The following is a 22,159-nucleotide window of genomic DNA, read 5'->3' on the forward strand; positions in this document are numbered from 1 at the left end:
GTACTTTGTTTACAAAAATACATGAACAGACGGACATACATAAATCGACTCAGAATGTGATTCTATGCAGATCATCAAAAGGAACTATGGGTCTATCTCGTTTCCTTTTGCCTGTTACAAACAAATGCACAAAGACATAATACCCTGACCACCTTGTGGTGTAGGGTATAATGATGGACAATTCTCGCAGGTAAAGCATACATTTCATTTTTAAAATTGTCTCAATTGTAATTTTTTTAATTCGAAATATTTGCATTTTTAACTTCGTCATTCCGTTTGTAACTCCTCGAAATATTTATAATAGACTCTACAAAGTATATATATTCTGGATCAGCGTAAAATTCTAAGACCATCTTGCGTGTAATCACGCTATCTTTCGACGAATACCGGAATTATTTCAAATCTCATATTTAAAGTTCGTAATGATTTGTGCGACATTATTTACCGTATTGTATCAAATTTAGTATTAAATGTTCGTAATGGGTACTACAGCCTATGACAAAAAAATCGTATGTAGGTTCACGTTTTGATGATTTTTGCGACACAATTAACCGGAGTTGTTTCAAATTTGGTATTTGAAGATCGTAATGGGTACTACAGCCTACAAAAAATTTCGTAAGCAGTTCCAGTCTTCGTATAGTCTCCATATAACAGTTTTCATTTAAATGGTAGTTTCCGAAAGTTTTTTGAAAATGTTTAAGTTCCTTCCAAATGTTGGACGGTATTAAAAGTTCAGCCCGGCTGAACGTAGCTGCTCTTTTACTTGTTATTTATAACACGCACAATTGAAACAACCTTAATGTCCATTGGGACGAATTTTAAGTGCCTCACGAAGTAAAGAAAATATTTAAGAATAAAACAATCGGGATTTAATATTCTATCGAGTTTCATTTTTGCCAGTAAAAGCGGTTGAAGATTGTAGCAAGTCTTCCGAACACCATAAAAGCTGCAACAAAAGTTATTATTTATTCTGGGATTTAAATATGAAATTTGAAACTATTATCTTGAAACATGTGGCTAAAATATCAAATATTTTGAGTCATAACAATTTGAGGGTAGACGAAAACGTACACCTATTCAGGCTACCTACTGCCATAGGAGATTGATCCCATTACAGACTCTACGTACCGAATGTTTTAACGATTCCGCTAAATACATGTGTCCAAACATTCAGAATACCGAATATCGGGAGCTTCCTTTATTAGCCAGGACCCGTCAATTTTAACTAATCAGGAACTTTGTACGTTTAAGTTTTAATGTCCATGTAGATTGTGCTTGTGAGCTACACTGAGGGAAAAATCCCGTTGCGAAATCAAGCACGTATGTTGTCATTTTCGCAACGACCCGTTGTTATATTTTTCAACAACGGCTGTTGGTGAATTGTGCACGAACGTGCTCAAATTGACACCGAGACGTGGTCAACTTTCGGTACCAACAACAGCCGTGCTTAATTTGTCCATTTGTAATATTGGTAATTGCAGCCGATTACACACGAGTAAAAAATGACAACGGTGGTGCATGATTCACACACGGTCGTTGTCAATATGACACCGGTCGTGTATGAATTATGCACCACCACCTGCATAATGATGCACCACCGTTGTTACTTTGTACACCGACGTGCATGAATCGTACACGATCGTTGCCATTTTAGCAACTACCGTGTATGAATCATGCACCACCGTTGTCATTTTTTTTACTCGTGTGCAATCGGCTGCATATTTACCATTTTTTCCGTGTTATTGAAAGAGAAAGGACGCATTGTGCAAAAAATTTATTGAAAATGAATAATAATTCGCAAGATCCTCAAAATATCATTGGTGAGTTGTTAGAAATCGATGGCAATATTGTTGTGGTTCGCGATACAAACCATTGCAGCAGTCAAGATGCGGAAAACAATGAGGACGATTATATGTTAAGGGAGTTCTTAAAAGGAATAAATATGGAGTCGCTTTTTGAACAATTAAAAGGTAAGTAAATAAAAATGAATTTTTCAGTTAATCAGTGTAATTAACAAAGAATTTTCTTTTTTGTTCTTTTAGCATCACATGTAACATTTCGCAGCTTGCAGTACTTGAAAAAAGAAGATTTAAAGGAAGCAGTGCCACCATTGGGACTGCGTGTTGAATTCAGAGAAAAGCTCTTTGCTTGGAAAAAACGAAAGGTACGTATTATTTGTTTTACAGAGTTGAACTCAGTATTAATATTGTCATAACAATAGCTCGGGATTGATGACGAAACTATGTCAGTTCCATCTAAAATAGGTGAATGGTGGAAACGCAACGAGACACCTGCAAGTACTCCTGGTACTCCCGACACTACAGGTTCGAACTGCTCAAAAGCCAAAGGAATTTTGTCAGAGGTAAGGTAAGAGTAATATTTGTGTAAGCATAGTTAATGTAGTTTTTTTATTTAATATAGGATCTAACGGAATTGTTAACACATACCTCGAAGGGGAAACTAGCGCTTGAATGTAGTAGCGTTAATAAGAAATTAAGTGACGAGCAAAGAGATGATATAATTAATATAATTATTGAAGATATTTTAACCAACAATGTTACTCTTTACACTCAAGACTATATGCGCATATTGGATGAAATTTGTTCCGTTTTTCCTCTTGAAAACGAAATGAGGGTAAGATTAACAATATAAACAACGTATCTGATTATGTAGTTTCTTAACTTATAATATGTCTTTATTTTTAGGATTATTATTACATTTCAAGAAAAGGAAAGAACAACGCAAGCGGAAAACTTTATGCCAAGTATAGAAACAAGAAGTCCAAAAGAATAAAGCTTTTGATTTCCGAGCCTAGCACAAGCAAAGCAGCAACTCACACATCTCCTAATTTTTGTAACAAAGATGTTCCCGAAATTGATGAATCAGTTGAAAATTCATTGAAAGCTTCCTTACTAAGAGAATGTAATGATTGGGGATCGATCTGCGAAAAATGGAAAAGATCTTTTAACATACGGCAAAGAGATATAAAAAATTTAAGTAGCCATACATTTCTCCTTGAATGGACGAAGTTGTCCGATGCAAGAGCTTCAGAATTGGTAAGTAGCCATGAGCTATTTATTTGTATATGGATACTAATGTTTCGTTTTAGGTCAACATTGATTTCGATATTATGTATCCACAGAAAGGCAATCTTCTACTTTCTAAATGGGACCAATTTAAGAAAAAAATTTACAATTATTATGGGAAAAATATTCATAACGAACATTGCAAACAACTCTTCGCAAATGTTTTGACGGCAAGCAGCATAGGTAAATTTTAATTCCTGATTTATCATAAACATTAAAAGTAATATTTATTTTATATTTCGGTTGCAGATGCTCAAGATTATATATACGCAATACTGTTGAATTCAGTTTTACCATCACCTGCTAGGTTTAAATGTGGAAACGGTAAATTACGAAAAAAAGTAACAATAGCTGATTCGCAGGAAAGTTTCGTACTGCGACTACCGACAATTAACGATTATAAAAGGCAAATTGATACAGTCACTGAAAAGTATTACAATGCTGGATTAACTATACAGCCATTTATAATTGTGGAGGGTTTGTCCGATTTCAATATAAAAGGTTTTTATGTTTTTTTTAACCACAATTTGTTAAAATTTCAATCGTTCCTCGAATGTTTAGATACATGTTTTAAAATTTTTCATGCACTTTCTTTAAAATGTCCAAATGCCTGCCAAATTCCATGGATTTTTATCCAAAAATATTTTTATGAAATTAATACTGTATATGATATAAAATCAGTTAATTTGACTTCACTTATTAATTTCTGCAACAATAATTAAAGTACAATTCAAAATGTATATTTGCTTTCGTTGCCGTAAGCATTTTGATAAGGCAAATCTTTTAATAGCTCATTTGAAAACAGACCATTTAATGTCCACTAAATTTTTAAAAGTACAATGCGTTCAGGACAACTGTAAGCAAACATTTACAAAATTTACGTCATTCAGAATTCATTTAGAAAAACTTCACAAGAATCACACAAAAGCTCCACCAATGGTTAAAGCCATTAATGTGCCAGTTGAAATGTCATCATCAAAAGAAAATGATTATACAAACAGTGAAACTGTTATTAACAACAATACAATAGAAAAGGATTTAAATGTTTTGAAAAAGAAAACCTTATATCTGTCTTTACAATTACATGGTCAAAGCTATATGCCTAGAAATCATGTTATAGAAATACAACATTCTGTTTCAATTCTGCTTTCATCCATTTCATGTACAATTGAAAAATATATAACTGATCATCCAAATTATGAAGACTTAAGGTACTTACTAAACTTTTGTAAAAATCCTTTCGAAGAAACTAGAACGGAATATAGACTTTTAAAAATTTTAAAAGAACTAAACTTTTATGATGATCCAAAGGTTTATGTAATTAGCAATCAAGTCTCGGAAATTGTTATCAGCGGAAATCCCAGTTTAGGTCCAAAGTTATCCAATATTTATATAATGCCACTGAAATTCATGATAAGTGCCCTTTTTAAAATTCCAAATCTCTTAGATTTGACATTAGAAAACTCCAAAAAATTCCTAAATTCACCTGTTTTACAAAATTTTACAAACGGTGAGTTATATAAAACTAAATTATTAAAATATCAGTACAATTTAGTTATTCCCTATGTCCTTTACATGGATGATTTTCAAATTAATAATCCTCTTGGAACCCATACATTTTCCATATGTGGTTGTTATATTAGCTTTCCTTCAATGCCACAGCACTTGTTGTCAAAACTTGATTATATATTAACTGCTGCGTTTATACCATCAAAGGATTTAAAAGAACGTGGAAATGAAGTTTCATTTCACAATCTTGTAGAAGAGTTAAAAATTCTAGAAGAAGGGGTTGAAATTTGTGTTCAACAAAGTGTTCAGAAGGTGCATTTTATTTTAGGTGTAATTATTGGAGATAATTTAGCAGTTAATAGTATTTTAGGCTACGTGCAATCATTTAACTCTAAAAGATTTTGCCGGGTATGTAGAAGAAAAAAGTCCCAAATGCAATTCGACGCAATTCAGCATTTAGATAGTTTAAGAAACCAAGAGAATTACAACTCAAATGTATTGGAAAATAATTTTCAAGAAACAGGTATTAAAAACAAGTGTATCTTCGAATCTTTACCAAATTTTAACGTCACTGAAAATTTTTGTTTTGATATTATGCATGACATTTTCGAGGGCATATGTGTCTACGATATGTCTAATGTAATTCTCGGGCTGATTCAAGAAAATATTGTTACGTTAGATTGTATTAACAGCAGAAAATCTTTATTCCAATTTGGAGAAATTGAAGTGGGAAATAAATCTGGACCACTAGATTTATGTAGATTGAAAAACTATAACTTAAAAATGACAGCTAGTGAAACTATGTGTTTTACTAATTTTTTACCTTTAATGGTAGGCGATTTAATTCCTTTCTCCAACGATCACTGGAAAGTTTTTATAATATTATTACAAATAATCGATTTACTTTTAAGACCAAGTTATATAGAAGACGATTTAATAAAATTGGAAGAATTAATTAGAGATCACCATTCACTTTATATAACATTATACGGTTCGTTAAAACCGAAACACCACTTTCTTGTCCACTATCCCACAGCTATCCGAAAATGTGGTCCCCTTAAATATCTCTGGAGCATGAGATTCGAAGCTAAACACAAGGAAGCAAAAGCCTATTTAGGAAATACTACATCAAGAGTAAATCCCTGTCGTTCATTATCTATTAAGTCTGGATTGAAATTTTCCAATTTTTTATTAAAACACGAAGATAACTTAGAACCAAATGTTATCATTAATACGCATACCATCGAAGATTTGGCAAAAGAGGAATATTGTTACAAAAAAAGTAAGCCAGTTTTAAATTACCAAAATTGCAAAGTGTCTGATGACATTTTTTTTAAGGGAACTAGGTATAAAAAAAACTATTATTTAGCAACAAATAATGCCGCAATTGAACTTTTCAAAATTAAACATTTAATAATTGAAAATGAAAATGTTTACATTTTATGTAACCAAGTAAAAGTTAAAAACTTTGATTACCATTTACAATCGTATGAAGTTGGTTCTCTGAATGAGGATACAATTTTTTTAATACCAATTTTAGATTTTATTACTTACCCATTTCACTTATATCCTATGAATAATGGAAAAGTTTATTTCAGATTTAAGTTAATTTAATTTGTTTCTATACATTGAATATATGTAATTCGAATTGTTTTGTTAAATCAAATATGTATTTATATTGAATTTATGTAATTGGTTTCGTTCAATAAAATACTTTTCAAAAAATGTCGTTTCTTCTACTAAGGGTATAAAATGGAAAAGGAACGGATATCAAAAAATGACCACCATTGATTTCAATCTGACAACGGGCGTTGACAATCCGACAACGGAGCGTTGACAATCTGACAACGAAGCGTTGACGATCTGACAACGAAGCGTTGACAATCTGACAACGGGGCGTGCTCGAAATGACCACGTATGTGCTCATTTCATGCACATCTGTTGTTGAAATCGTTGCCAAAATCTCGGTGTCAAAATGACAACAGCGTGCTCATTTTGACACCAAACGTGGTTGATACACTATCATACACGGATGTGGTCATTTCATACACGGATGTTGTCATTTTTTCTCTGGGTGTACTGACGCCTATGGAGGGTCTTTAGAGGCAGATCCCGCTCTAGTTAGCAGATTAGCGAAAAAATTTCGTTACCAACCTGACCTGGGATTCAGGTAAGAAATACTGTGGAAAAATGCCCTATTTTATAATGTTCTTCTCTACGTTCTTTCAATAGCTTTGATGTGACAGAATTGAATCCAATGTTAGGAGCGCCATTTGACTGTCGATAAATATTGCTATTGAGTTCGGTTATTTTATGGTCAGTATCACCGCCTGAAAACCCCTGCAGTCTTCAAGTGGCATTGTGCTTCTTCTTCCGAATATACACCAGATAAGACTCTATCGTTCATCTTGGGGCCTTCCGTGTATACCTTGGGGTCGTAACAAATTAGTTGTGTTCTGTTATTCCATTCTTTTCTGCTTGGAAATTCAACTCTAAAAGGCTGATCAAAGTTATTGCTGGTGTGCGGTAATCAGGATTAGTTGATATTTTTCTCGGTAGTTTTAGAGCACCCAGGCATGTCCGTAAGCTCTGTCCCTTCACATTCTTTTTGCATTAAAAGCCACACTTGCTTTGATGTGTAATCTATTGGCAGAATAGGCATCATTGCATTGAGGACAAGTTCTCATTACCCCTGTCACCCCATGCATACGAATTTTTATATGCTGTATAGTTTTTTTTCTGAATTGTTTTCTTTCGAACTGTTTGGTTCATATTAGACTACGTTCCATTCGTCTGGACCGAAATTTTTATAAACTCCACCAAAGCATGTCAATTGGACTATACTCAAAACCTCCAAAATGTGTCTTATAAAAATTACTTGTAAATAGGTGCAAATTTTTGGAAAATGTGGAAATATGCGTGGAGTACCAGATGTAGCGGACCGAAATATTCCACTTCACATAATACAGATAAAAATATTGGTATGTGCAAAATTTAAAGGAAATCGAACATTTGCATCCAATTTTATACGAAATCATAAATTCCGATCAATTACATATTCATATCAGATTATATAAAGTTATATAAAATCGCCGACTTGTTTCGCAATTATGACAGATATAATTATTGGAAATTGTGACCCCTTGTGGTTGAGGTACCAGAACGGGTTGGCAGATATCTATCATCTTCACAACAGATTTTGCGTTAGTAAAAATGTTTGGATGTGTGAAATTTGAAGAGAGTTGGATGCTTATTTTTCGTTTTTTTTTTCAAAATTTTGAACCATTTGTGGGGAAGTGTCAGAAAGCGTGCGCCGATATATCCCATTTCCACAGCAGATCTTGTCTTGATAGAAATATTGAGCTGTGCCAGGTCTAAATGGAATCGGATGTTAATTTCGCGTCTTATGAGCTTCATAGATATTTAACATTTTGACCCTTTGTGGGGCAGGTACCGGAAGAAGTGGACCGATATATTCCATTTTCACAACAGACCTTGGATTAATAAAAATATTGTGATGTAATTTGAAGACAATCGGACTCTTACATCAAATTTTATAAATATTGACCCTTTGCGATTTCGACCTTTGTGGAGAAGGCACCAGAAGGAGTGGACCGCATTTGAACACGATTTCTTAAAAAACAATAAAACAGACCGCCACATATGTGTGTGTTTCCGTCAGGTTTTACTAGTTTTTTCGCGTATGGGAATGATGTTCGAAATTGTAGAAATAATACAAAAAAATAATAAATAAATACTATATCGTATATTCATGAACACAACTAATATCTGCATGTGAGATCAGTACACGTTGCTGAGTCTTTTTCTTCACTGCGACAGTTATGGTCCACAGCAATTATAAACATGATCTTGTCGCATCATTTTTGTAAACAGTGTTGTGTAAAGCCGGATTTCTTTCTATTAGACAGCTCTAATATTTGCATTTCACATCACACAATGCCACATTTCTAACCACAAACCGACTTAGAGGTGAAAAGTGTCGAACTTTTTAATTTAAAGCCGGTAACTGCAGCTTTTTCTGACTAATTCAACAATGTGGTAATGTAGAGTCAACAATCGTAGGTTACTCGATGGTAGAAATCAATGTCATTCCCATATCTCCTGGATAAGGCTTCTAGATCGACAGGATAATAATACACCATGACGGCTTTTCTGTCGTTCAATTCTCAGCCTGTCTTATGGAGGTAAGGAAATTTGTGGAAGCGATATAACAGACATGTCTCGCTAAATTTTTAATTAGCTTATCATCACAGAACCCTTCCATGTGGCTCGCATATAAATAATGTTTTTTTTTCATATGACATTGTCAAGTCATTCTCACTATAAAATAAACAATAGAAAACTAATTCACACGATTTTTGTAAAATCCCATACGCACATGTTTAGCAACTCCAACAAAGCTTAACCTTGTAGCAGATTGTATTACAAATAGTAGTGTTATTAATAATCATACCGCTACTAGAGTACTAATTCTGAACCATTTATCTTCCAATATGAATGTAAACATAAACATGATGAACAATATCAGTCAATATTATCGACGACTGTATACCTACAGTCCATGGCACTTAGCATTTTTTATACCCTGCAACACTTAGTGGTAAAGGTATTATGTCTTTGTGCATTTGTTTGTAACATTGAGAAGGAAGCGAGATTGACTCATAGTTACTTTTAAGGATCTTCATAGAATCACTTTTTAAGTTGATTTATGCATTTCAGTCCGTCTGTCCTTTCGGCCGTCCGTCTGTCCATGTATTTGCAGGTCCGATTGAGATGAAGTTTTCAAACAATATTTGTTTGGTCCAAGGACGAGCCCTATAGACATTTGTGAGAATTGAATTTAGATATATCTCCTATATATATCTTCAAGGAAATGGACGGAAGAAAACAGCAACATCAGAAGAAATGGTTCGAAAAGTAAAAAAATCGACTTGATCGAAACCCACGTCGCAGTGGCCGAAAAATGGCTCGTTAGCTGAATATATCGCAATATTCCATTCGGCAAATATTTAAAAATGAGTTCGGGGTAAAGCCATTGAAATTCCAAAAAGTGCAAGAACTTACACCGCAACAAAAAACCTGTATTAAAACCTTGGGCCGCCATTACAGCCGAGTTTTGGTCGCTCTCAGAATAAATGACGAATATTATCGCGAAATCATTCTGGAGGGTGTATTAAAACCTTGGGCACGTAAACATTTTGGCCGCAGACCTTGGACATTCCAACAGGACTCAGCACGCGCCACACAAGAATGGTTACAAAATGAGGTTCCTCGCTTCAACCACCAAAATCTCCGGATACCAATCCGTTAGACTATTGTTTTTGGAGTATTTTGGAAAGCAAGGTTGGCACTAAAAAATACCAAATAAAAAATACCGGGTATGGGCCAAAATACTGCAGAGCAACATTCGGCAGCGTGTGACGGTTTAATTGGTCGTTTGAAGGCCATAATTCGTGTCAAAGGTGACAAATTCGAACAAATCTAAACTTATTCTAAAATTTGACGCTATTTCCGACATTCTTGCTTTCATTCAATAAAATTAAAAAAATTTAACAATTATGGTGTTTGACCTTGTTAAAGTTTTTTATCTCACCCTGAATATTTAATATCAGCCCAAATTTAATAGATTTATTCATATTCAACCGAATTTTACCGTTTTTATACCCTCCACCATACTATGGAGGGTATATTAATTTTGTCATTCCGTTTGTAACTCCTCGAAATACTCATGTCAGACCCAACAAAGTATATATATTCTTGATCAGCGTAAAATTCTAAGACGATTTAGCCATGTCCGTCTGTCTGTCTGTCTGTTGTAATCACGCTATCTTTCGAACAAATTGAGATAGAAGGTTAAAATTTTGCACACATGTATATTTTGCCAGTAGGCAGGTTAACTTCGAAAATGGGCCATGTAGGTCCAATTTATCATATAGCCCCCATATAACGGTACCTCCCGATATTCGGTATTTCGATGATTTTAGCGACATTATTCACCGGAATTGTTTCAAATTTTTCATTTGAGGTTCGTAATAGATACTGCAGGATAAAACAGAAAATGGGCCATATAGGTCCCCGTCTTCATATAGCCCCCATATACCGAACCCCCATATTCGGTATTTTGATGATTTTAGCGAAATTATTTACCGGGATTGTTTCAAATTTCGCATGTGAAGTTCATAATGGATACTTCAGTCCATGCCAGAAAATTGTCTGTGCAGGTTCACGTCTTCGTATAGCCCCCATATAACGGTACCCCCCGATATTCGGTATTTTGATGATTTTAGCGACATTATTTAGCGGAATCGTTCCAAATTTGGCATTTGAAGTTCGTAATAGATACTGCAGCATAAAACAGAAAATGGGCTATATAGGTCCAAGTCTTCATATAGCTCCCATATACCGTACCCCCCGATATTCGGTATTTTGATGATTTTAGCGACATTATTTACCGGGATTGTTTCAAATTTCGCATGTGAAGTTCATAATGGATACTTCAGCCCATGCCAGAAAATTGTCTGTGCAGGTTCACGTCTTCGTATAGCCCCCATATAACGGTACCCCCATATTCGGTATTTTGATGATTTTAGCGACATTATAAACAGATTTTTCTTCAAGTTTCGCATTTAAATATTGTAATAACTTATGACATCGTCGTATAAGCATTCGGTATTTTTAAGATTTTAACAGAATTTTTAACGGATTTTATTTTTTTTTTTGGAAATTTGGAAATTTGTACCAAATGGTGGAGGGTATTAAAAGTTCGGCCCGACCGAACTAACAGCTCTTTAACTTGTTTCAAACTCAGTGCGGTATATCTATTGCTCCAAGAAATATTTTTTAATATAATCCTTATCGAAGTCATATTATGCACTATACAGCAATCTTAGTTGATATGATCTACATCACATAAATTCCCAAAAGTTTTTTGCTACGGGAGCTCTACTAAATACGCATAGTGGTGTAGGGTACCATATAGTCGGCCCGCCCGACTTTTGACTGGTTTACTGGTTTTACTTTTGTATGAGTTATTGCTCTATTCCAGAACTACAACAATGTAAAAAAATGTTCCCATAATATCGATGAACATTGCAAAACTTGTAGATTCTTACAGGAATTATGCAACAGAAATTATGCGAAACTTAGAGTTGAAACTAAAATTTTGAACGATTCTGGAGAAGGTACCGGATGTATTCCACTTTTACGATAATTTCAATTTTGATGGGTGCCAGGAGATGATTAGGCAAAATGTTGATCATTACAAAATGTAATATTGCGTTCGCTTTCTATGAACTATATTATATTTCTCTTTCGCCGTTTATTCGCGGAAATGTTCACCCTAGATATTAAGTTGGTAAGATTTGGTCTGTTCCAGAACTCGAGAATGTAAAAGTTATTAATACGATAACCGATTTTTTATACCCTCCACCATACTATGGAGGGTATATTAATTTTGTCATTCCGTTTGTAACTCCTCATGTCAGGCCCAACAAAGTATATATATATATATTCTTGATCAGCGTAAAATTCTAAGACCACTTAGCCATGTCCGTCTGTGTGTCTGTCTGTCCGTCTGTCTGTCTGTTGTTATCACGCTATCTTTCGAACAAATTGAGATAGAAGTCTAAAATTTTGCACACATGTATAATTTGCCAGTAGGCAGGTTAAGTTCGTAAATGGGCCATGTAGGTCCAAGTTATCATATAGCCCCCATATAACGGTACCTCCCGATATTCGGTATTTTGATGATTTTAGCGACATTATTCGCAGGAATTGTTTCAAATTTGGCATTTGAAGTTCGTAATGGATACTACAGCCTAAGACAGAAAATTATCTGTGCAGGTCCACGTCTTCATATAGCCCCCATATAACGGTACCCCCCATATTCGGTTTTTTTATGATTTTAGCTACATTATAAACAGATTTTCTTCAAGTTTCGCATTTAAATATTGTAATAACTTATGACAAAAGTTGCCTATGCAGGTCCACGTCGTCGTATAAGCATTCGGTATTTTTAAGATTTTAACAAAATTTTTAACGTATTTTATTTATTTATTTTTTTTTTTTGGAAATTGCCAAATTTGTACTAAATGGTGGAGAGTATTAAAAGTTCGGCCGAACTTACAGCTTTTTTACTTGTTTCTTTATAGCATCGAAGAAAGTCGCGAAACTATTAGATTCTTGCAGGCACTGTAACAGAGTAATCATTCCGAAAATTGTTTGGCTCCTAAAATCCAAATAATTATCGGATTTTCTTAGACATTGCACGTTCAAATAGTGTTACCAACTTAATATCTAGGCTGAAAAGTTATGGTTATTTAATATTTTTATTCATTGTGGGAGTTGTGCCACATAGAGCGGACTGATATTACCTATATTCACTCCCAACCTAGGCCTGATACAAATTATGTGCATAAGTTCAACCAAAACGCATTCTCATATGAGCTAAAATTATTGCTAATTTATGCTACGAGGCAGATTATGACAAACTGTAATATTCTATGATTTATTTTTCAATTACCATTTTATGTTTTTATAATTTTAGACGATCTCTTACAAATGTTGGGAAATAACGAAATTCCAGCAACTGAAAACCAAACTATAGCTGACACACGGCCAGTAGCTAGTCCCGGTTCCATGTCGTCATCATCGGCATCGTCTTCACCCACATATACCAGCCTATCACAACGATCACCACAGCCCAATGTTATCGAAGGAAATCCCTACATACGGATCGTTGAACAGCCGCATCCCAAAGGATTGCGATTCCGTTACATTTGCGAGGGCCGTTCGGCTGGATCGATACCGGGTATTAATTCTACACCGGATAATAAGACATATCCCACCATAGAAATAGTCGGCTACACAGGCAACGTGAAAATCATTGTATCCTGTGTTACAGCCGACGAACCCTATCGACCACACCCACACAATTTAGTCGGTAAGGAGGGGTGTGATCGCGGAGTGTGTACCATGCGACTAAAGGGACCACCCATGCGTGCCGTTTTCAGTAATCTGGGTATACAGTGTGTGAAGAAGAAAGAAATAAAATCATCTCTGGAGGAGAGAGAGCGAATTAATGTCGATCCCTTCAAGAGTGAGTATTGACATTTCGAAACAATTGCAACATTTCAATAATATTCATTTTTATTTAGCCAAATTCGCGCATATGGACCAACCATCCAGCATTGACCTGAATATTGTAAGACTCTGCTTCCAAGCATTTATACCGGTTGGGTCGCAGAAATACTACAAACTCAAGCCAGTTGTAACGGAACCCATTTACGACAAAAAGTCCATAAACGAACTGGTTATATGTCGACTCTGCAGTTGTTCGGCTAAAGCCAGCGGTGGCGATACTATTTTCCTGCTGTGCGAAAAACTACCGAAAGATGATATCAAGATTCGTTTCTATGAGGAAAAGGATGGAAAAGTCATTTGGGAGGACTACGGAGAGTTCCAACAAACGGACATACACAAGCAGACTGCAATAGCTTTCAAAACGCCGCGCTATCACAATACAGAAATTGAGAAGAGGGCACAGGTACCAGAATCCGCAATCAGTAGTGATTTTTCGTTTTGTAAATCTTCGTTTCTTTGCAGGTTTTCATACAGCTTGTTCGATTCTCCAGTGAACCGGTTGCCAACGGCCAAACACCCACATTCAGCCAAGTTAGCGATCCTTTGCATTTCGAATTCTATCCAGATCCAGGTATGCGTTCATTTCCACGGCTTCAGCGCAAGTTGAAGCGCCGACAAGACATGGAAATATTTCAGCAAATTCTGTCATTGGACAGCGAAACTACGGCGACAAAGTATTCGGAAATTACGTTGAACCAAGACGAAGAAGGTAATGACCTCGACAATGACGAAGACACGGACGAGTCGGCGACAAGCACCAACTCCTCCCGTCATGACCGAAGCTCTGGCACTCTCAATGAAGGCGAAGAGTTGAGAAAGCGTCTAGACACCAGTTTGGTCACCGACGACATTGAGGAGAACGACGGCGTTGATCAGTACATGAAAGCCGTAGACGATCGCCGGCACAGGGAAGGGCGACGTAGCGCTAGTTTGGACATAGCCTTTCCAGTACCTCGATTTAATTTAACTTCAATTGATGACTGCACACAAACTTCAACGCCCATGGAAGAAATTTTACGCAACACTGAATTGGAAAAAATGCGACCACTAGAAGCTGTAGACAAAATAACGGAATGGATGAAATCAAACGAATTCGAACGTATTGACAGTTTGACAGTTGAGACAGGCGATAGCTGCTCGCTGAGCGCTAAATCGTACAATGACGATCGTATGAATACGGAACTCATTGAACAGGACATAGATTTAGCAGACACCCCGGACTTGGATTACCTCTTCGGTCACAACAATGACAGACAAAGGGAATTTGTTTCGGACACCACCAGTACTATAGAATCGGACTTTACGGACATACCACTACCAGTTAGGAACTTCTTCACAAAGGTCACTGCGCCGGAGGATCAATTCGATGATTCTGCAAGATATTCTAGTCTACAGTTTGCATTCGAGAATCCCATTCAAATTCCCGATGTTCCCAAGGGATCGGTGAAAATTGTCACCACCCCAGAAATAACTGTAGAACAAGCACAGCCACCTCAAACACCACCATCTCCACCCCTGCCATTACCACCTCGAACGCCATCACCAGTGCCGGAACAAATGTTGCCGCCACTGCCACCAAAACGCAAAGCTTCTAGAGAATTGGACATAACATTTACCTCAACAGATCATGTTCTCCAAAATCGACAGACTTATGATGAATCGCCTACACCGGATACATACGTCGTGGCTCCTGATATCGATAAAGAGATAGAAGCTTCAGCACACAAAACTTTTTGCACTATCACGTCAACACCGAAGGAAAGCCCTCCGCCATCTCCTAACAAGAAAATGGGATTCATATCCCGCTTTTTTACCCGCAGGAGAAGCAAACCAGAACCTACCATTTCGGCTGGTAATCAAACTAAGGAGCCGAGCATTTGCAACTTCTCCCTGAATGAGGCAATTCGCGGTTCCGTTCGTTCGCTGAGGTCACTACAATTTGGTCCGATTGAAAACACCTCTCCAAAGAAAACCAGTGGCAAACCAGTAGGTCGTAGTGCCAGCAGTGTTTCGGGTAAAAGTCCAGCCCATCGTGAAGGTGACATCATCCATATACCCCTTAAAGGACCGCGACCCATTGATCGGGCAAGTTATGCCTACGGCGACAGTGGAGAGGGTCTGTTGGACCAGCGAAGCTTGAGTGCTTTGCAGCTGGCCAATGTTCCATTGTCCGATGGCAATTTAGAACTTGTAGCAATTGCAGATCGCGAAGGCATAAAACGCTTATCACAGGCCGAATATAATATATGTCTGGAGTCGGGTACAAACCTAAATGAAGTGGATAATTTTGCTCTGTACACGGTTAAGAAAATGTCAAAGGAAAATGTTGATGAGTCGGGAGAGGATGAGGTGTTTGTGGCTGATGCATCTATGAAATAGATCCTTCAATAAAAAAAAAATATTATATTCTTTTTTTTTGACATATTCACTGCCTAGTCTGAACCCAGTCATATAGAATATCGCAACTTTTTTTAGTTCCTACTTAATTTGCATTTATTTTATTTTTAGACCAATTTAAGCGAAAGCGTCTTAGAACTGGTGGCAATCCTATGCGAATACTTCAGGAAATACAGCAATATGATAAAATGCATAACAATAATAGCAATAGTAACATTTGTAAGTTTTTTTGTTTTTATTTGCATTATTTTTATTTGTTTAGATATGAACGAATTTGGTCATTTTCACAAGAATTTTACATTGGTTATGGGAACTTCCATTCATATCGTCTTTATAACTAACTCTATTCATTTATCTATTTTTAATAGTTGAATATTACTCCATCATCTATTTATGTAGGTAAAATTGTTTATGAGTAACCAAAAAAAAAAACATGAAATCTATGAAGTCATATCGTTAAACCAGTCATTTAAAACATGTATCTTTACTCCTACCGAAATTCAAAAGTCCTCTTTAATACATATGAAACATATCCGTCCTTAAACCCATTCAATAGAACTCTAAATAGCAGCCAATTACGACTGAACAATTCGTTCAGTTTATCGTTTTGTATGTGGCGTGTGTTACCTTTCGCGTCAAGCAATTTTATTTTATTAGGGCAAGAATTATTAAGGCATATTCATAAATTCAAAAATTAACAACTGTTTAAAAAGAAGCAATTAAAAAGTTTACTAAGATTGACCAGCACACCTTTATGCTAGGAACACAATTGGAGCGAACGACGAATTTCGCCCTACGCGGCGACAAAATGAGCCGCGAAAATTCGTCGTATGGAACACAATACCGACGAAATTATAAAACAGCTGATGAAGTTGTTTACTTTTTGCTCATTTGTTGACTACAATGAATTATACAAGAACACATAATTCTTTACGTTCTCTATTATAATTTCACTTATGTCCATCTTCTCTATTATAAATTCACTGATATCCATCTTCACTCAGGCGCAAGTACACAAATAAATAAACAAATTAATTATGTTTTTTTTATACGAGTAACAGATAGTAGAGTGACCATAACAAATTTTAAAGTAAAAAGTAACTTTATTTACTAAAACACATAAAATTCGTACAAGTATGGCCACCTTGTACTGTTTTGTTCGCCGGTCGCCGGCGTATGAAATAGAAATAAAGCTAATTGAGTTCGCGGCGACCGACGAAATTTTCGCCGGTGCCGTGATTGTGTGCACTTCCATATACACATATGTGTTTTATTTTTGACGACGAACATGCGCCGCGAAAAAATTCGTCGTTCGCTCCAATTGTGTTCCTAGCATTAAGAAATGTAAGAAAATTAAAATGGCTCACCCGAAGTACAAATTACAAAAAGAAAATCTTCATCCACAGTTTATTTTTATTGGAAAAGAAAATTCCTTGCGATAAAGCCAATAAACCAGATTATGTGTTGTAACTTGATGATATTAAAAAAAAAATAAACAAAAAAATTATGTAAATAAATGTTTCAAACAAAAATGAAGACCATAGTTTTAGACTTATTTGGATGACTTGTATTAAGAACCGTTGCTTACCGTTTTATTGGCATCGCCAAAAATTGAAAATGTTATGCAAAAATTGGGTAAGTCGGCAGATATACGTATCAGACGGAAATTGCGGTAATAGCGTCGCATGGATGTTGTTATTGTTGTAATAATGATTTTTGATAATCCGAACGAACGAACACAATTTAAGGAACATGTGTATAATCAATAGTTGTCATTTTATCTGTGAGCAATGAAGAAATCGATGTTTTTTGCAATTCCATACTGTTCAGCTTTAATTTATGCGATCAAAATTTGTTTATCAAAAATTCTTAAAAAGAATATGTTAGGTTATTTGGTGTATATTCATAATGTACTTCCCAAAGGTTATATTGAAATCAAGATGTCATACTATTGCAACAAACAAATAGGCTTAATAATATGCTAATTGTTATAAAAAAAAATTAAACATAGATATTATTTGCATGTATTTTTTTTTTTCTATAGCTTTTTGTATATATTTTCACCCCAGCATTGCTTCGATAATCCAAACTGACTGCATGGAAATTTCGATCTCGATTAACTTTTCTTACTTCAAACAAAATAACTAAATTAGCTGAGACAAAAAATGTGCATCAAATTTTTACGTAAAAAATACATTAGGTGTGTCTGGTTTCCAGCATTAATTGTCCAGCAACTTCTTTCTGAGAGAGTAAGGTAGTTTTATTCTCTTTTGCAAAGAAAATGCGAAAAGTAAACAGACGGTATTCCTGCAGAAGCTTGCAACTAATCAGCTGATTTGTCAAAACAAACCGATTTGTCCCCCATTAAAAGAAAGAAGCACCACAAATTTTGCAAGTTTTATAAAAAAGAAACTAGCAATAAAAAAGAAATATGAGCAATAAAAGAAAGATAGATTCGATGTGTTCCCCGGAATCCTTTAAACATGTTGCGAATCGCCTTTGTCTAAAAATGTTAGAAATAGTCTTTTATTTTCTTATTACATATTAATATTTACGTTTTTCACATTTTGTAAAGTTGTTCTTCAAAAATAGTTAATCTTCCTAATTCCTAAAAAATATTTTCAAATTGACAGCACAAAAAGATATAAGCAAACAATAGAATACCTCTGATTGAATGTCGATGAATGAGAAGATGAAGAGTTGCAGGTGATTGCAAGAAAAATTTTGTCCAGCAAGAAATTCCAAACTCTCAATGAAAGAACTGTCAAAATTTCTCTCTCCAACCGCTCTCTTTGCAGAACTTTCGGGTTAACAGACGACTTCCAGTAACAATTGTTACAAATTTTAGGGTAACCAGACTCACCTATTATATGTGCAAAGTAAAAGTAAACTTCCGATGTTATTTGGCTGCAATAAAATAAATGAGAATTAAGTAGTAATTAATTAATTAAAAATAAATGAAAAACTTTGGTTCTTCTTCTGGATTATTTTTATTTGGTCTTTTAAGTTTTTTTTCGCATCAAGTCGAGAATATGATGTCATGTAAATGTCCGCCACCACAGTTTATTATAATTAGAGCCCTTTTTATTGCATTTTCCATCTTGACGGATATTGTCTATAAGAGCTAAAGGAGTCTGAGGCTTGTTAACATAAACCCGCGACTTCAAAAAGCCCCACAAAACGATGTATTGATATCAGGCAATCTTGCTGGCCAGTGCAAATCGCCAAAACAGGGAATAAGGCATCCTTCAGCATATCGATTGTGGCACGTGCAGTGTGTCCATTGCGCCGTCCTGTTGGAACCACATGTTTTCCCATCCCAACTCATCAGGTCGCGCAAAAAAAAACCGTTCGGCCCGCGACGTTTCGAAGAAAAAATTCCAATGACTCCTCCAGCAAAAAACAGCACACCATACAGTGACTTTGAGCAGGTAATGGCTCTTCGTGAGTTATATGCGGATTTTCAGTGCCCCAGAAGCGTACATTTTTCTTATTTACGTACCCGCTATGATGGAAATGGGCCTCATCACTCATGATTGTTTTTGATGAACAATCATATTCTTCTTGGTGGCGATTAAGGATGGCCTAAGCGTATGTAAAACGCGATTGATGGTCAGCAGCTAACGGCTGATGCACCATCTGGTCTTTGTACGGAAACATCTTCAAATCTTGTGCCACGTCGTCTGGTCGATGTCGACGGCGCTTCCATGACATCCTCGGTTACAGCATCTGCAGAACGGATACTCCGAGGTCTGGACGCCTGGCAGCACCAGGAAATCTGCCACGAAATTCACATGGTGCCAAAATCACCGACCTATTCTTGGTCAAATAAGTAGTCACCAATATTCCGCGTTCTGGAGCAGTGTAACGTAACATTGTTTATCAACATGTATTTCGCATGTGTTTACTACAAAAATGTCAATCGTAAAATTTATAGCATTTTCTAATTTCTTTTGCGTCACCTTGTATATAAGAATTAATGTAATTTTTAATTTTAAATTGCATAGTTAGTTCATAGCTCTGCATACATTTAGAGCATATCAAAGTGAAAAAGATCTCACATTTATATGAGGAACAAATAAAATTTATACCTACATATTTCAAATGGTCAACATAAACTAATTGTAACGGCTTTCTCACTAACTTCTCATCCCAGTTCACCTCTTAAATATTGCATGAAATATTTGTATGTACGTTAATATATATATGAGCACACACTAAAGCTTGTCAATATCTTCTTAGCAATAAACACAACATGGAATATACCACCAGCATCTCTTTCACCAGCCTCCACACAAGGAACAGTACCAGAAATTAAAAATGAGCCCTGTAAGTGCTAGCAAACAAAGATAACCTATATACATTACAATTTTGAATTTTGTTGAAATGTGAACTCGTAATTGTCTCTTTTGCTAAAAATTATTTTTATTATTTTATATATATTGTTTTAGTTTTATCGCCAAATTATTGTGGAACATATAGAACACCTTATCAAATGTCACCGTCACCCCAGCCGGCATCACCCATGAATCGCAACAGCATGACACCATCGCCAGGTTTAATGAAAACACCCAGTGCAGATAGTCAGACTCAAATGTGTAACTCGTACAATCAAATTCAAATTAACGGCAACACCAACTATGCCCCATCTAATGCCAACAACAATGACAACAACAATCCATTTCTTAATGGCAACAAAGATTTTTCGAACATAAATCAATTGAATACATTGTCAACCTCACCGTCAACAAATCCATTCTACAATCCAACAAGTGGTGGCAGTATAACACCACTCTATCCCAATGCTAATAACAATGGGAATCTTTGCACCACATCACAATTTCCGAATTTGGCAAATATTACCACTCTACCCAACAATATAAGTACCTCATCATCAAGTGCCGTCTCCAATCTCAACATTGTTGGTAATCATCAGTTCCACTACCAGTATCAAGATTTTCAACAGCAAACACATGTCCAGCAAAGCCCCCAAATAAACGACACTAACGATGCTGTCGTTTCTCTGAACACTCTTTTACAGATCGACAGCGATAATTTCGTTAACATAAATTCCGAGGAGTTGCGCCTTTCTAATTTATCAATTTCAACCTAAGGCGAAGCAATTGAACTGGGACCCTAAACATCACGGGGCCCAATTGTGTGCCAATAGAAACAAATGCCCCCAAATGGTCAAGGAAGTCGGAGTTTGTCGAATATGAATCTCAATTTTGTTGATATTTTATTATTATATACACAAATGAAAATCAAATATAAATAAGTTTTAAATTTAAGTTCAATACACCAACCCTTTCTTTAGATTTGCACAAATTTAGAGGTAGTTGTAATACAAATTTCTTCTGTAAGTTTTGTAATTAGAAAAACGAAATTCCTAAATTGTTTTTAATTAAGTAGACAAGTAAAAAATAAACTTGAATAAATAAAAATGTTTGTTTTAATATTGAAATTACTGCATATTCATTAAAATCTTTGACAAATATAAGGAAAACATGACCAAATTAGTCACGCGTCCTATCATAAACTCTACTCTTCTTTTACATGTCTGACTTCTAAATATGGATCTTTTAAAAATGTTAAATTTTTGGGTTTGTAACATGGAGAAGGAAGTGAGATATACCCATAGTTCGTAGAATCAATTTTTCAGTCCGTCTGCCTGTCCATGTATTCTTGTGAACAAAATGCAGGTCGAATTTATTATCCAATAAAAAATGAAAATTTCCAATCTGATGTGTATTACCTTTCGCTTCAACCTATTTTGTTTTATTAGGGCAAGAATAATTTAAGCATATACATTAATTCAAAAAAAATTAACAACTGTGTAAAAAGAGGAAATTAAAAAAGTTTTCCACACATTGCCGATATTGACAAGTATACCTTTAAGTAATGTGTAGTTATCCCCAAAATTAAAGTGGCTCACCCAAAGTACTAATTATAAAAAGGAAACAAATCTTATAAAATTGATTTAAATCGATTAACTCTGAATGCAA

General features: G+C 35.4%; 2 protein-coding genes across 3 annotated transcripts in view; both read left to right on the top strand.

The window, feature by feature from the left end:
- The window catches only part of LOC101890596 (dorsal-related immunity factor Dif), an 88,609-nt gene extending 66,991 nt beyond the window's left edge, over window positions 1–21,618 (top strand). For both annotated transcript variants that reach the window (XM_020036554.2, XM_059130990.1), the window contains exons 4-9: window positions 13,162–13,713; window positions 13,772–14,160; window positions 14,220–14,328; window positions 16,266–16,373; window positions 20,397–20,483; window positions 20,606–21,618. In XM_020036554.2, the coding sequence (XP_019892113.1) occupies window positions 13,162–13,713; window positions 13,772–14,160; window positions 14,220–14,328; window positions 16,266–16,373; window positions 20,397–20,483; window positions 20,606–21,267 (1,907 nt within the window). In that variant the 3' untranslated portion in view covers window positions 21,268–21,618. The remainder of the gene's footprint in view (window positions 1–13,161; window positions 13,714–13,771; window positions 14,161–14,219; window positions 14,329–16,265; window positions 16,374–20,396; window positions 20,484–20,605) is intronic.
- Window positions 1,278–3,052, top strand: LOC131806613 (uncharacterized). Its single transcript, XM_059131004.1, has 4 exons — window positions 1,278–1,970; window positions 2,043–2,164; window positions 2,222–2,634; window positions 2,706–3,052. The coding sequence occupies exons 1-3, from the start codon at window positions 1,667–1,669 to the stop codon at window positions 2,369–2,371; spliced, it is 576 nt and encodes a 191-aa protein (XP_058986987.1). The 5' UTR covers window positions 1,278–1,666; the 3' UTR covers window positions 2,372–2,634; window positions 2,706–3,052.
- Window positions 21,619–22,159: the final 541 nt, after the last annotated feature.

The sequence above is a fragment of the Musca domestica genome, unplaced genomic scaffold (genome assembly GCF_030504385.1).
Source record: "Musca domestica strain aabys unplaced genomic scaffold, Musca_domestica.polishedcontigs.V.1.1 11, whole genome shotgun sequence".
NCBI lineage: Eukaryota > Metazoa > Arthropoda > Insecta > Diptera > Muscidae > Musca > Musca domestica.